The sequence below is a fragment of the Pongo pygmaeus genome, chromosome 2 (genome assembly GCF_028885625.2).
Source record: "Pongo pygmaeus isolate AG05252 chromosome 2, NHGRI_mPonPyg2-v2.0_pri, whole genome shotgun sequence".
NCBI classification, from domain to species: Eukaryota; Metazoa; Chordata; class Mammalia; order Primates; family Hominidae; genus Pongo; species Pongo pygmaeus.
Window position 1 is genome coordinate 106,316,526 of NC_085930.1, and position 16,815 is coordinate 106,333,340.

Consider the following 16,815-nt stretch of genomic DNA (forward strand, 5'->3'; position numbering starts at 1 on the left):
AAATGCCACAGAGCAGAAGCTGGATCAAGTCCAAGGATACGGGAGCCAATGATCAACGTAGCCATTGGCATTCATTTCCAAACTCTCCTTCTCAGGTTAGGATTCTCGTACCCTACTTTTGGGTGTCTTTGATTGGCTTGGCACAATACTGAGCACAAAACACACCTTTTTTTTCCCCTTTTCTTTTTTTTGAGACGGAGTCTCCCTGTGTTGCCGAGGCTAGAGTGCAGTGGCATGGTCTCAGCTCACTGCAACCTCTGCCTCCTGGGTTCAAGTGATTCTCCTGGCTCAGCCTCCCAAGTAGCTGGGATTACAGGCGTGCGCCACCATGGCCGGCACATTTTTGTATTTTTAGTAGAGATGGCGTTTCACCATGTTGGCCAGGCTGGTCTCCAACTACTGACCTCAGGTGATCTGCCTGCCTCGGCCTCTGAAAGTGCCAGGATAACAAGCGTGAGCCACCACACCCGGCCAAAACACATCTTCCTTTTTTTTTTCTTTTTTTTTGAGATGTAGTTTCGCTCTTGTTGCCCAGGCTGGAGTGCAATGGCATGATCTTGGCTCACCACAATCTCCACCTCCCGGGTTCAAGTGATTCTCCTGCCTCAGCCTCCCGAGTAGCTGGGATTACAGGTGCCCGTCACCATAGCCAGCTAAGTTTTTTGTATTTTTAGTAGAGATGGGGTTTCACTATGTTGGCCGGGCTGGTCTCGAACTCCCGACCTCAGGTGATCCACCCCCCCTCGGCCTCCCAAAGTGTTGGGATTACAGGTGTGAGTCAACACACCCAGCCAAAACACACCTTCTTAACTGAACTGGGCTTTTACATCCAAGAGGATGGGGGATGTGAGGAGCCTGTTTGTGAGGCAATTAGTGGGAGAAAAGGAAGGAGAGCGGCCACGCAGGAAAGGGGCCCATGCCAGAGGAGAAGGGAGATATGAGGGAAAATAAACCTACAGCTACAGGGTTGATGGAGACCCACATCTTTCATTAGCCACATCAAAACCTTCTTCCTTGCTGACACAGCTTGACTTTGGAAGCAAGAAGCCAGCATAAGACATAATGCTTTATCAGAGGCAGGAAGCAGTGACTTGAATTAAATAGGTTACTGACGTGGTTCATTGATGCATTTGATGTTCCAATCTACCTCTGAGAGAATTTCAGAAAATACACAGCTCCAAGGCTGGGTGTGGTGACTCATGCCTGTAATCCCAGCACTTTGGGAGGCCGAGGTGGGCGGATCACTTGAGGTCAGGAGATCAAGACCAGCCTGGCCAACATGGTGAAACCCCATCTCTACTAAAAATACAAAAATTAGCTGGGCGTGGTGGCGCGTGCCTGTAGTCCCAGCTGCTCGGGAGGCTGAGGCAGGAGAATCGCTTGAACCTGGGAGGTGGAGGTTGCAGTGAGCTGAGATCTTGCCACTGCATTCCCGCCTGGGTGACAGAGCAAGACTCTGTCTCAAAAATAAATAAATAAATAAAAATACAAAAATTAGCCGGGCATGGTGGCAGGCACCTGTAATCCTGCCACTCCAGAGGCCGAGGCAGGAGAATGCTTGAGCTCGGGAGGCAGAGGTTGCAGTGAGCCGAGATCACGAAACTGCACTACAGCCTGGGTGACAGAGTGAGACTCCATCTCAAAAAAAAAAAAAAGAAAGAAAATACACAACTCCAGTGCTTGCCTAAAAGCAAGGAGGCCCATACATTTGAAGGCCGGAAACAGGGCCACCAGAAAAAGTCAACCCCAGCCTCAGGGGGAAAAAAAAGCAGCAGGCTGAAGATGTAATAGACTGAGCAGCCTCAGGAACTGTGGCTTTAAGAACTCTGATAGCATTGTGGCTTCTCTGTGCTGTCACATATCTTTTCCACTGGTGCTCAGAATGGTTTTCCTCAAGTCGCTGGCAATCAAATCTTGAAAATGATGCACCCTCGGCCGGGCGTGGTGGCTCACGCCTGTAATCCCAGAACTTTGGGAGGCTGAGGCGAGAGGATCACAAGGTCAGGAGATCGAGACCATCCTGGCTAACATGGTGAAACCGCATCTCTACCAAAAATACAAAAAATTAGCCGGGCGTGCTGGCAGGCGCCTGTAGTCCCAGCTACTCAGGAGGCTGAGGCAGGAGAATGGCGTGAACTCAGGAGGCGGAGCTTGCAGTGAGCCGAGATCGCGCCACTGCACTCCAGCCTGGGCAACAAGAGCGACACTCCGTCTCACAGAGCGAGACTCCGCCTTAAAAAAAAAAGAAAAAAAGAAAATGATGCACCCTCAAGGGCACATAGGAAGTGGGGAGCCGGGAGACACCACCACATTCTGTAGCCAGGCTCAGGGAGAATCATTCCAAGGAACAGAGACAATAACAGGAATTACTGGAGAGAAAACAGAAAGCAGGCCATGGCTCTGGAGTCTGTGGCAGGAAATAGGAGAGGTATAGGTTTAGGTCTCAGAAGGGGTCCTGAAGGGCTGAATGAAAAAATGTCAAGGATAGACTGAAAACATCAGGTTTATGCGTAAGTACTTACTCCTAAAATGTTACTGGTGCATGCAAACCTGCACTGGCCTAAAAATGACTTTTCTTTTTTCTTTTTAGTTTTTAGAGACAGAGTCTTGCTCAGTCGCCCAAGCTGGAGTAAGGTGATTATAACTCACTGCAGCCTTGGGCTCCTGGTTCAAGCGATTCTCCCACCTTAGCCTCTCCAGTAGTTGGGACTATAGGCGTGAGCCACTGCACTTGACTAATTAAAACTTTTTTTTTTGTAGAGACAGGGTCTTGCTCTGGCATACAGGCTGGTCTGCAAATCCTAACCTCAAGCAATCCTCCTGCCTTCGCCTCCCAAAATGCTGGGATTACAGCATGAACCACCTCATATGGCCTAAAAATCACTTTTCTAAGCAACTTTTAGATGACAGTACTTTACAACATAGCCTGTATCCAGTGTTGACAGTGACAATCTCAAAAACCCCCTATGTGGAGCTGTTGTCCATTGGTGAAGATTCGAGGCTCGCCAACAATCCTTTCCAGGATTAATCCTACTTTAGCCACAGAAAGTCATTTCAGCAGTGGTGAAGCCCAAGGCCTCCAAGCCTGGGGCTCTATCTTACAGAAAAAAAAAAAGAAAGAAAGAAAGAAAGGAAAAGAAAACAGGAAGTCATTTTCCAAGTTGTGTGAAGTCCAGTCTGTGTCTTAAAAAGCTCACAAACGAGCAGGAAAGATAGTGTGTGCTCCTCACATCTCCATACGCGCCCTCTGGCCTGCCCCAGAAGGCATCCCAGAGCAGGGACAAGCTTGGTTCCGCAGCTTTACTCTTACTACGAGGTCTTTATAAAACTGTGAACAGCACCACTTACCTCAGGATGAAACCCTTTTTACCCAGTGTTCAGCAGATGAGCCCCTCACTAAATCTTAGGCATCATTACCACGGTTATTTGACTAGCTGCACACACAGCAGTACTCAGTGTGATGACCATGAGCACCGTGTGGGCAGGATATGAATAGTTAGCAGGTGTGGTCCATAAGCTGCTAACTGAACTGGATAGGTGGAGTGAGAATGGGGGAGGGGAGGTCAGCTCCATGAGGGGATGAGGTTCGGAGGGCAGATCTGAGTCAGGAGGAATGCTGACAGGCCAGCTACCTAGTGATCAGAGTAGGCTCAGGTGAAGGCTGGGTGTGCGAAGCACCACAGACACAGGGGTGCTGTTTGGGTTCCTCCTGCCTGTGTGTGGCCCAGCACTAACCCACATCCCCAAGCCTCTGCTGGTTAAAAGGCCTTTACCTTATGACCAAGAGCTCTGGCTCCTGAGGGGGAGGGAGAGCCTTCTTAACTGCTCAGGCAGAAGGCCATAGGAGACCCATGAGGCCCACTGCCAAGCACTGGAAATAGGTGGGGGTATAATCCATGGTCCCAACCATTAAAGTGCATACAATGATAGTTCCCAGTGGACTAAGGAGGATAGAGAATTCCAGGAAGTGAAATTTGGGTAGGCTCTTAAATAACTGAAGTATGAAAAGGAAGGTCAAGAAATTCAAAGAGGGCTGGGAGCAGTGGCTTATGCCTGTAATCCAAGCACTTTGGGAGACCAAGGTGGGCAGAGTTTGAGACCAGCCTGGGCAACATGGCAAAACCCCATCTCTACCAAAAAAATTACAAAAATTAGCCAGGTGTGGTGGCACATGCCTGTAGCTCCAGCTACTCGGTAGGCTGAGGTGGGAGGATTGCTGGAACATGGGAGGCAGAGGTTGCAGTGAGGCGAGATCACACCACTGCACTCCAGCCTGGGTGACAGAGCAAGATCCTGTCTCAAAAAAAAAAAAGAAAAGAAAAGAAATTCAGAGGGCAAAGTACCTAAACAAAGATGGAGATGGCTATGGAACAGTAGGGGAGCACTGCACAAATCAGTTTGGTGAGAAATCAGCTAAATTAGTGGCTGGTGAGATTGGAGAGGGAGGAACAGAAAATGTACATGTCAAGCCAAGGGAAAGGGCAAGTTGGACTACGTAAATCATGTTCTGAAAAAATTCGTCTTAAAGAAGTGGGCACTGCTACAAACTGATTTCAAGAAATGTAAGCTCTGCAGAATAACCTTTCCAGCTCACTCCCTTCATAAACCTATATATGGTCCCAAGAACTCAGCAAACTGGCAGAAGATTCCAGAAATGAAACAGTCATGTTCTTCACCAGGCCCACCACATCACCTCACCGTTCTCGGAGGAATGTGCAGCAGGCGTCTTTGATGCTCTGCAGCTGCAGGAAGCTCGCCCCCATCAGCAATGACTGGACATTTTGCTGGTCAATGGCAAGGTTGCCGTTGTAGGCAAAGTTGATCAGAGCCTCCAGGGCACTAGAGGAAAGAGGGAAAGCTGTGAGGTGCTTTCAGAGACGAGTCTTGGCCCACGGGAGACTCAGGCCCTAACTGAACTGACATTACTTAGCCCATGCCCTTTGAGATCAATCTATCTAATGGAGTAACTACTTCACCACAGCCTAAAACTCATTCTACCAAGTTGTCTTCATTGCCCTACAGAAAATTCTAAAAAAGAGAACACAATCACCTACAATTTCACTACTGAAAAAGTCAACAGTGGTCATTTTTCTACATTCATTTTTAGTCCTTGATCGCCTACATGCATGAATTATATGGATACAATCATAAAATACTTATCAAGACTTTCCCATGTTGCTACACTGTCTTCGTGTTTATTGTTTTTAGTGGCTGCTATATAATATTTCAACATGCAAATATGCTATCATTTATTTCCTTTATTGGTAAGCATAATAGCTATTACCATCTTATTGCTGTTAGAACGTTTTTGAATTATTTCTTTGGGGTAAATTTCTAGAATGAGATTTCTAACATTTTTTCTGCTTTCAATTCACACTGAAAATGAAATCCAAATTCCACCTATAAGGCTGCATGTACTCTGGTCCCTCTCCATCTGTCTGTCCTCCTCACCTCCACTTTCTCCCTTTCTTACTTGATTCCAACATTCTGGACATATTCTTACCTCAGGGCCTTTGCAATGACTGCTCCCTGTTTGGAGGGCTCTTCCCCCAGATGGCTCATTCCCTCACTTCAATTAAGATGTCTCAGCTCAAATGCCACCCCATGACAGGGGCCTTCCCTGATCACCCGAAAATAGCACAGACTCCACCATCCTTCACTAGCCTTTACTCTGCTTTACTTTTCTCATATCACTTTCACTCTTAGCCATACCATGCATGTACTTGGTGACTGCCAAATCACTACTAGAAAGCTGGCAGAGGCCGGGCGCGGTGGCTCACGCCTGTAATCCCAGCACTTTGGGAGGCCGAGGTGGGCGGATCACCTGAGGTCAGGAGTTTGAGACCAACCTAGCCAACATGGCAAAACCCTGTGTCTACTAAAAATACAAAAATTAGCCGGGCGTGGTGGCATGCGCCTGTAGTCCCAGCTACTTGAGAGGCTGAGGGAAGAGAATCGCTTGAATCCAGGAGGTGGAGGTTCTTGCAGTGAACAGAGATCATGTCATTGCATTCTAGCCTGGGCAACAGAGTGAGACTCCATCTCAAAAAAAAAAAAAAAAAAAAAAGGCGGGTGCCTGTAATCCCAGCTACTCATGGGAGGCTGAGGCAGTAGAACTGCTTGAACCTGGGAGGTGGAGGTTGCAGTGAGCCCAGATCACACCACTGCACTCCAGCCTGGGTGCCAAGAGTGAGACTCCATTGCCCCCCCAACCCCCCCCAAAAAAAAGGTTGGCAGAATGAGAAGAGGTGCTGTTTTCTCACTGCTATACCTCAGATATATGATAGAGCTGTGCTCATCATGGATGTTCAGGCAATCTCTGTTAAATGAAGCTTCTGGACTATTCATGGGACGAGCATGCCTCCTTCAGACACACACCTCAGAGAATAGGAGGGCACAACTGCCCTTGGACACCTTACTTCTATGTCTTTCCTCATAAGTAACTGGCCTAAGATTTCTTTCTTTTTTAAGAGTCAAGGTCTCTCTGTTGCCCAGGCTGGAGTGTAGTGGTGTGATCACAGCTCACTGCAGCCTTGACCTCCTCGGCTCACCTCCCACCTCAGCTTTCTAAGTAGCTGAGACTACAGGTGTGCACCACCATGCCCGGCTAATTCAAAACAATTTTTTTTATAAAGATGTGGTTTACGTTGTCCAGGCTGGTCTAGAACTCCTAGCCTCAAGCAATCCTCCCGCCTTGACCTCCCAAATTGTTTGGATTTCAGGCGTGAGCCACCTTGCCTGGCCTGACCTGAGATTTCTGCCTTGCCATGGGTATATAAATCCTCTTCCGGTATTGGGGCACTTTGATCATCCAGAGGGTAACACACAGTCTCCTAGCTCTTTTCTCCCTAGTTGTCACCACTGTCAGATTAAGAGGTTGGGCAATAACTGACTACCAGCTAAGGGGATAACCTTGGGCTTGATCTCCTTGAGCTTCAATTTTCTGAACCATGAAATAACCATAACATCTGCCACCTTTTAGACCTGTGTTGTCTAATATAGTAGCCATTAGCCACATGTGACTATTTAACTTTAAAATTAAATTGATTAAAATTAAACAAAATTTAAAATTCAGTTCTTCAGTCCCACTAGTCATATTTCAAGTGCTCAGTAGCCATCTGTGTCTAGTGGCTACCATATTGGGCAATACAAACAGAACATTTGCATCACTGCAGAAACCTCCAGTGGACAACACTCTTCTAGACTGATGAGAAGGGACATAAATGAAGACACTTATTTGAAGAACTATTTTGTCAGCTAAAATGACTAGCCCAGAAAAGTGCACAGAATAATATACCACCACTCTTAAACCCAGCCCCAGTCAAAAAAAAAAAAAAAAAAATCATGGAGTCTAGGTCCTATTAAATGTATTTCTCTTATAGTAGGGTAAAAACAGCAGCATCAAAACTCCCTTCATTTTAACCCTATCTCAGACCACTGGCTGAGGTTCTAATCTGCCTATTAATCACTTATTATTTGTGTAGAGCTAGGCTATTAGACACTGTGTCCTGCTGCAGGTACTCAACAGAACCGTGCACAGGCTGAAACTGCACCTGGAAAGCAGCCTGCAAAATCTAATGGTGGGATTCAGTACCTTGGGTCCATTCCTTGCATTACAATCTCATCCTGCTTGCACTCCATCATGTCATTTGTAAACATAGCATGGAAATACGGGATCGAGGCTGCTAAGACGATCCGGTGAGCACTGAATTTGTGGTCCCCAATCTGTGGGCAAAGTAAAATACAAAGACAGATATTGAGGAATGCAAAAAAAAAAAAAAAAAACAAAAAACCCACCCCCCTCCACAGCATACCCCACTGCCCACTGCAAAGACGTTGAAGGCATCCCAGGGCATGGAGGCCAAGGCTTAGCATGATGACCCTGAAGTATTTTAAATGCAATATACTCGGTTACAGTAGAAGAATGTAAACAATACATTTTAATGAAGTGTTAAAATAGCTAAAAAATTTAAGCCTGAATGTTTCATGTAATTGTTTTTACTTATATGGTAGTCTCCAATGCACCCCTTTCAGCTACTCCACCAACTCAAATACCTGATTCCTGTAACACTTTATCCCAACCTCAGGCAGATGGACTAGACAAATGGTCCAAGAACGCTGGTGCTCCTAACAGTATGCTCCTCAAGAGGAGTAAATATGTAGTGACTGGGCTGGAGGCGGGGGCATAAGGAGATACACTGGTGTTGTGGACTGGCTGCTGCTCTGTATGGCTAGCAGGGACAGAGGCCAACTCTTCCTCCAGTGAGTGTCAAATCCTCACTGACACACCCTTAGCCTGAGGAATTCTATAAAGTGTTTTCCAACTACCTGCCAAAAGGCTCTTCCCTTCAATAAGCCATTTATAGCTCCAAGCTATATAAACATTTCCAATCAAGAACTTTCTATTCTCCAGGAAGAGCAAAACAGTCCTTTTTTCCTTTTTATCAGGTTCCACATTAGTGAAATGCCAGAGAATCTCACTATCTGATGCTCATCTCTTTGTGTCATGTTTATCCAAGGATTGAGGTTGGAAGATCGAATCCTTGGATTAAACAGGTGTGAGCCACCGCACCCAGCCTTTACTCAAATTTCTTAGTTGTTCTATGAGGTTTATTACAAAAGAAAAAAACAACAACTAGCAGTCTCTGTTTTCTTGATTCCTTGCCCGTGATTCCTACTCCCAGGGGCAACCTCTTGCTTCTAGGACTTTTCTCCATCTTTCTAAATAATATGCTTACTTATTACTTGTTGACTTTTCACTTTGAGTTATTCCCTGTGGTACCCAACCTCTAAATAGCTCTTGTGCAGTCCCCTCCCACAACATGTCAGGGTTGGTCTATGTGACAAACAGAATATAGCAGAAGTGATGATGGTATGTCACATTCAAAGCTAGGTCATAAAAGGCACTGAAATTCCTCTTACCCTCTTCTTCTGGATCACTTGCTCTAAGAGAAGCTAAATAACATATCCTTAAGAGCGGCCCATATGAAGAAGACTGAAGACTTCTACGGCTACCTGAGTGAGCTTGGAAGAGCATCCTCCAGCTCGTCAAGCCTTCAGATGACAGCAACTTTGTGAGAAATGTCTAAGCTGCTTCTGAACTCCTGGCCCGCAGAAACTGTCAGATAATAAATACTTGCTTTAAGTCACTAAATTTTGGGCCGGGCGCAGGGTGGCTCATGCCTGTAATCCCAGCACTTTGGGAGGCCAAGGAAGGTGGATCGCTTGAGGGTGGATCAGGAGTTTGAGAGCAGCCTGGGCAACATGATGAAACCCTGTCTCTACAATAAATACAAAAATTAGCTGGGTGTGGTGGCGCATGCCTGTAATCCCAGCTATTTGGGTCACTGAGGCAGAAGAGTTGCTTGAACCTAGGAGGCAGAGGCTGCAGTGAGCCAAGATCATGCCACTGCACTCCTGCCTGGGCTGGAGTCCCAAAAACAAAAAAGTCACAAATTTTGGTGTAGTTTGTTATGCGGCAAAAGATAACTATTATATTACTAATCTAATTCCTATTATGGAAGATTAAGAATTTGTCCTGATACCTTTCTTCATGTACTACCCCATACACTCTCCCTATCTTTCCAATATAATTACGTCAAATTTTGGTTAAATTAATATGAAGAGTTGCATTAAGCCTATGTAAATATTATTTGTAGCCAAGCCATGCCGTATACTGTGAGTATATTTCCTTTTTGTATAATTTTTCTTTTCCCTAGAGCATAAAACTCTGGTTAATATATTCATTCAGGTACTCTATCAGTTGTTTGTTTTAAGTTGTCTGTTTCTTGAGACATTATCTACTGGAACTCTTCCTGGGAATTCTGTTTCCCTCACCTATACTAACACCCCTGTTTCCTGAACCCCACATAGTCCTCTTTCTTATTTATTCACTTGTTCTGGTAGAAAGTGTCTTCTAGGCTGGGCGTGGTGGCTCACACCTGTAATCTCAGCACTTTGGGAGCCTGAAGCGGGTGGATCACCTGAGGTCAGGGGTTCGAGACCAGCCTGGCCAACACGGTGAAACCCCGTCTCTACTAAAAATGCAAAAAATTAGCCCAGCGTGGTGGCGGGCACCTGTAATTCCAGCTACCCGAGGTGCTGAGGCAGAAGAATCGCTTAACTTGGGAGGCGGGGGTTGCAGTGAGCAGACACCGTACCATTGCACTCCAGCCTGGGCAAGAAGAACGAGATTCCATCTCAAACAAATAAAAATGTGTCTTCTAGTAGAGCCTCATAAAATGGGCGTCTATGTACAATGTCTGAAAATGTCTTTACTACCCTCAAGCTTAGATAATAATTTAGTTGGTTAAAAAATTCAAAGTTTAGACTTTTTTCCTGTCAAAATTTTGAAAGTATTGCTCCATTGTCTTCTAGTTCTTTGTTTTTAGAGATGGGGTCTTACTCTGTCCCCTGGGCTGGACTTGAATTCCTGAGCTCAAGCAATCCTACTGCCTCAGTCTCCTGAGTAGTTGAGACTATAGGCATGCTAGTGTGCACCTGGCTATGTTTAAAAAAAAAATATATATATATATAAATATAAATATAAATATAAATATATATATAAATATATATATAAACATAAATATATATATAAAGAAGAAACAAAGTTGTAACTATATATATAAATATATATATTTATTTATATATAAATATATATTTATTTATTTATTTATATATATATATTTATTTATTTATATATATTTATTTATATATAAATATATATATTATATATATATAAAAATATAAATATATATATATATATATATATATGTACAGACAGGTCCTGCTTTGTTGCTCAGGCTGTTCTCAAACTCCTGGCTTCAAGCAATCCTCCCACCTCAGCCTCTCAAAGAGCTGGGATTACAGGTGTGAGTCACCACACCTGGCCTAGTTTGTTGTTATCGAGAAATCGAATGCTATTTTGAATCCTAACTCTAAGTATGTAACTGTGCTCTCTAGAAGCCTTTAGGATTTTCTCTGTATTCTTGTAGTTCTAAAATTTCAGTGTTGTATCTTGGTATTGGTTTTCTTTTATTGTGCTGTATCAATCTACAGACATTATTTCAGTTCTGGAAAAATCTCTTCACGCCATTTAATCCTTGATAATTTCCTCCCTCCTATTGTAATTTTTTCTCTTCAGAAATTTCTATTAGTCAGGTGTTAGATTTCTTGGAATAATCCTCTAATTTTCTTATTGTTCTTCCCCACTTTCCATCTCTTTCATTTGGTCTATCAGTGAGGAAACTTCTTCAACCCTATCTTACAATCTTTCTGTGTTGTAGGTTTTTATACTGGCTATCATATTTTTAATTTCCTAGAGGTCTTGTTTTCAAAAGCTTCCTTTTTAAAAGAATCCTGTTCATCTTTCACGAATGCAATATTTTCTCAAATCTCTCCTGAGGTAGTATATAGTTACAACTTTTTTTTCTTCTTTATCTCTCCGCTTTTACTGTTTCCTGAGATATTTTCTCTTCCAATTGTTTTGATCTCTGTCTCCTATGTTAGAGGTTTTCTTTAAATGTCTGGTGACACTTGGCTAGGGGGTAGGCTTGTTGATTTGTGGGCGTCACATTAGGATGATCAGGCAAGAATCGGCCATTTGATTGAGGACCCCTGGAAGTATTCAGTATCTTTAGGACTCTTTCTCTGGAGTTAATTTTATCAGAGCAAGATCTTCCATTCTCTTGCAGGGAAATATCTGTCGGCCTACAGATATTCTGGAAACTGGGTATAAGAGGGGGATGGTTCTACCATGCACTACTGATAACTCTTATCTTAAAGTCCTTATTTTCAGTTTTGCTCCATATTGCACCGCTTCTCCTATGCTTGGTGTGCCTGATTCGGAGCCTCTGGTTCAGTATCTAAGACTAAACTTCCTATCTCCTGAGAGAGTGGGGGAGGGGGTGCAGGCATCTAATTGCCTTTCATACAGACTTCCAAGTAATCTTCCTGTTTTCAGTATTTGGTGTCTCCAATTCTGGAACTATTCCAGGGTTCTACACTAGAAATCCTCTTCCTTCTCAGTTTCTCCCCCTGGGAGGCACTTTCAGTTCCTCTGGCCCACTAAGTCTTCTACACATGCTCTCTGGCTTTAATATTCCATTGATTTCTCATTTGCTGATATGTCCTTCCCCTCTTACTACTATTTTAATGGGGTTATGGAGGGGAATGAAAGTTAAATGTGTGTTCAATTGGCTGTGTTTAACTGCTGTGCATTTATTTTTCATCTAGAAAATAAACAGAAGACAAAAGAACAAGCTGTATGTGCACCAACAGAGTGACCTGGTTTCAAAAAAAAAAAACCAGCTACAGAGAAGATAGGCCTATCTTGGGATATGTTAGCCTGATTACATTTCAGTTCTGTATTCAGCTAAGGGGAACAACAAATTGGACCTTGTCTAGATGAGGAAGACCAAGATGGGCAAGAGTCTGAAAGCTACATCTTATAAGGAATAGCTAAAGGATAGTCTGGAAAAGGTAATTTAGGAGGAACATGATGGTTGTCGTCAAATCCTAGAAGGGCTATCACATGGATTAGGGCAGATCTAGAAAATTACAGGAAGGCAGATTTTCTTTTATCATAAAGAATAAGAGCTAAGTGCAGGGCGTGGTGGCTCATGCCTGTAATCCCAGCTCTCAGGGAGGCAGAGGCAGGAGAATAGCTTGAGCCCAGGAGTTCGAGACCTGCATGGGCAATATAGCGAGACCCCGTTCTCCACAAAAAGGAAGAAAAAAAAAAGACAAAAAACAAATAAGCGTAAGAATAAGAGCTAAGAACACTTAGGGGGGTCCTGGACTGGTTTTAAAACTATTAAGTGACTACTTAGAGGCCTTCCAATTCTACAATCCTGTGATAACTACACTTTTGTGAAAAGCTTTTAAAAACCCAAACACTCTCATTTGTAATCTCAGTTTTTACAGGTCTCATTTTTTGCTGGGCACAGTGGTTTATGCCTTTAATCCCAGCTCTTTGGGATGCTAAGGTGGGAAGGTTTCTTGAGGCAGGGATTTTCAAGATCAGCCTGGGCAACACAGCAAGACCCCATCTCCACAAAAAACTAGCCAGGCATGGTGGTGCATGCTTGGGAAGATGGTTTGAGTCCAGGAGTTCAAGGTTGCAGTGAGCTATAATTGTCACTGCACTCCAGCCTGGGCAACAGAGCAAGAGAATGTCTCGAAAAATAAAATAAAACGTCACTTTAAAAAAAAATGAGATGATCATTTATTGAGCTCCTTTTGTATGCCACGGACTATGCCAAGTACCCATGCTGCACATTTTCTCATTTCAGTCCTCACAGCAACCCTCTGCAGTAGGCAGCTACTGTGAATCATGTTCTATAGATGAGAAAACCAAGATTTGGAAGTTAAGTAGCTCACCCAATGTCAGGTAGCTATTATGTGAAGAGAAGGAATTATGCTTAGGTTGTTACTGGTGGAATTGGAGAGGGACCTAATAAATAGCATACCTTCTCTCAGCTTGAGTTCTCAGTCAATTGAGAAAAAAATTATAAATAAAAAACCTACACGTGATAAAACTACATAGAATTAAATATACATATACACAGAACGAATAAAAGTAAAACTGAAAAAATCTGAATAAGATTAATGAATTATACCAATGTTAATATTCTAGTTGCAATATTGTACTTTCAGTTCCTCTGGCTTAATAGTTTTGCAAGATATTGCCACTGGAAGAAACTGGGCAAAAGGAAAAAGTTGTGGGCATGGTGGTTCACGCCTGCAATCCCAGCACTTTGGGAGGCTGAGGTAGGAGGACTGCCTGGGTCCAGAAGTTTCAGGCCAGTCTGGGCAATATGCCAAGACCATGTTTTTACAAAAAATAAAATAAAACAAATTAGCTGGGTGCAGTGGTGTGCGCCTGTAGTCCCAGCTACTTAGGCAGCTGACACAGGAGGATTGCTTGAGCCTGAGAGTTCGGGGTCACAGGAAGTTATAATCACACCACTGCATTCCAGCCTGGGCAGCAAAGTGAGACCCTTTCTCTACTAAAAAAAAAAAAAAAAAAAATTAGGCCGGGCACGGTGGCTCACGCCTGTAATCCCAGCACTTTGGGAGGCCGAGACGGGCGGATCACAAGGTCAGAAGATCGAGACCATCTTGGCTAACACAGTGAAACCCCATCTCTACTAAAAATACAAAAAATTAGCTGGGCGTGGTGGTAGGCACCTGTAGTCCTAGCTACTCAGGAGGCTGAGGCAGTAGAATGGTGTGAACCTGGGAGGCGGAGCCTGCAGTGAGCCGAGATTGTGCCACTGCACTCCAGCCTGGGCGAAAGAGCGAGACTCCATCTCAAAAAAAAAAAAAAAATTTAAAAGGTACGTGTGATTTCACTGAATTATCTTACCACTGCATGTGATTCTACAATTATCTCAAAATAAAACATCCATTTAAAAAAAGGACTAAACTAAGCATGGTGGCACATGCCTTGGATCTCAGTTACTAGGAGTTTGAGGCCAGCGTGGGCAACATAATGAAACCTAGCCTCTCGGGGGGCAGGGGGAGGACAAAGTGAATGGGAGATAAAAATATTATTTTCTTACCAATAAATGTAATATAAACTATAGCTTATATAAGAGGGTAAGTGGGTTTCCTATAATTAATATCTAGAATTACACAGGCCCATGCAAAGGCCACTTTCTCCACTGATCTGCAATTACCTCAAATCTCCTCTCTTCCCCACTTCTAAGGTGGCAAAGACATGTGAACTGGTGCCACGCAATTTTTTCAAAAAAATTCATCAGTAAGAAACACATAACTGGTTGGTTACAAAACTTAAGGCTATTTAGCATACATCTCTACCTTTAGTCACATTTTGCTACATACCCACCTCTAAAAATATACTTCTTATAAAATATTATCAATGAAATGGAATCAGACAGTAGATTTAAAGTATTAGAGTTAGGTTCAAAGTCCAAGATAGGACAGAAAGAAAGAAATGAACCTATGGTATACACAAAACACTCTACACTAAAATAGCTACACCCACGAATACACATGGAAGCTGCTGAGGCTAGATCAGGACATGAGATCTCCTTGTGTATTCAACAAACACTTAGTGCCCATGCCCACACTACCACTGTGAAATTATTTGCAATGAATAGCATCTACAAAGTAAATTTGGGGCAATCATGGGACTTCCTAGGTATGTACAACACCCCCAAATTTGCTTCTAAGAAAAAAAGATCAATTCAAATGAGAAAGACTAAACCACTTCCACTAAAACTAGCAAAGACTCAGCATTCATGCCCCTTGGCTTCTACAAAGAGTAGATACAGAATTCTTCCTGAGCTGGGCTCTGCATAATACACTCTGAAGACTGAAAATGCAGTACTCCTGCTTGCCTCTATTTTATTTTTTATTATTATGGCCCTGAAACTTTAACACCTGTCAACAGCTTTGTTTGGTAAATTAAAAGAAGTGATGGAGTTACACAAGGGGGAAGGAGATTAGGTATATCAGTCAACAGGTAACTTAAATGTTCATATGTTGTAACTCTACTATACTTGTTTTGTTTGTTTGTTTGTTTTGAGACAGAGTCTCGCTCTGTCACCAGGCTGGAGTGCAGTGGCGCAATCTCGGCTCACTGCAACCTCCGCCTCTCGGGTTCAAGCGATTCTCCTGCCTCAGTCTCCTGAGTAGCTGGGACTACAGGCACCTGCCACCATGCCCGGCTAATTTTTTGTATTTTTAGTAGAGATGGGGTTTCACTATGTTAGCCAGAATGGTCTTGATCTCCTGACCTCATGAACCACCCGCCTCGGCCTCCCAAAGTGCTGGGATTACAGGTGTGAGCCACTATGCCTGGCCTATACTTGGTTTTTAAAATCATGAAAATACTATTCCTTTGGTAAATGTTTGAGATCAGTGGCTTCTATGATTCAAGAACAGCTATGAAAAGCAAAGTGATATGATGTGAGGCTGACTAAATAGATGGGACACTCAAGAATTCTACGTGTTACTTTAAAAGTATCAAGAGGCCAGAAGATTGAGGTCATCCTGGCTAACATGGTAAAACCCCGTCTCTACTAAAAATACAAAAAATTAGCCGGGCGAAGTGGCAGGCGCCTATAGTCCCAGCTACTCAGGAGGCTGAGGCAGGAGAATGGCGTGAACCCGGGAGGCGGAGCTTGCAGTGAGGCGAGATCACGTCACTGCACTCCAGCCTGGGCGACAGAGCGAGACTCCCGATCAAAAAAAAAAAAAAAAAAAAAGTATCAGGAAACCGGGGAAAAGGACTAAGGAAGAAATTAATTCCAAGCTGACCAGGCCACTCTGTGGAGATAGAGTATGAACTGGAGGGACAGGAGTAGCAGCTAGGAGTCCAGCCAGGAGACCACTGCCTGGTCCAGAGAGAGAAGAGCTGAGCTCGGCCTGGATGGTGGCAGTGGGAAAGGAGAAGTCAGACTCAGGAAAGATGCTGACCTTAGAACCGCTGTGACCTGGTGACTGAGTAGATGTGGGAGTGAGGGAAAAGAGGTATCAAGATGACTTCCAGGTTACTGGTGCTATCTGGCATGTGGAGGTGCCATATACTTAGATCAGAAACAACAGAGAAGGACAAAGTCAGGAGTAAATGACCAAATAAAGTTTTGGACAAGCTGACACCGAGTGCCTGGGAGGCATCTAAACAGAGACTATGTAGAAAGTGGATGGCCGAGTCTGGAATACAGAGGTAAGTCTGGGCTCAAATAACACTTTTGGAAATAATCAGTGAAGACAGAAAAAAGATCACTTAGGGAGAGAACTCGAAGTGTGAAGAAAAGAGGCTATAAGACAGCCTTGAAGAACTTC

General features: G+C 43.8%; 1 protein-coding gene across 5 annotated transcripts in view; it reads right to left on the reverse strand.

The window, feature by feature from the left end:
* The window catches only part of KLHL18 (kelch like family member 18), a 62,104-nt gene that overhangs the window by 19,374 nt on the left and 25,915 nt on the right, over nt 1–16,815 (reverse strand). For all 5 annotated transcript variants that reach the window (XM_054481910.2, XM_054481912.2, XM_054481911.2 and 2 more), the window contains 2 exons: nt 7,595–7,725; nt 4,699–4,839 (listed from right to left, as the gene is read on the reverse strand). In XM_054481910.2, the coding sequence (XP_054337885.1) occupies nt 4,699–4,839; nt 7,595–7,725 (272 nt within the window). The remainder of the gene's footprint in view (nt 1–4,698; nt 4,840–7,594; nt 7,726–16,815) is intronic.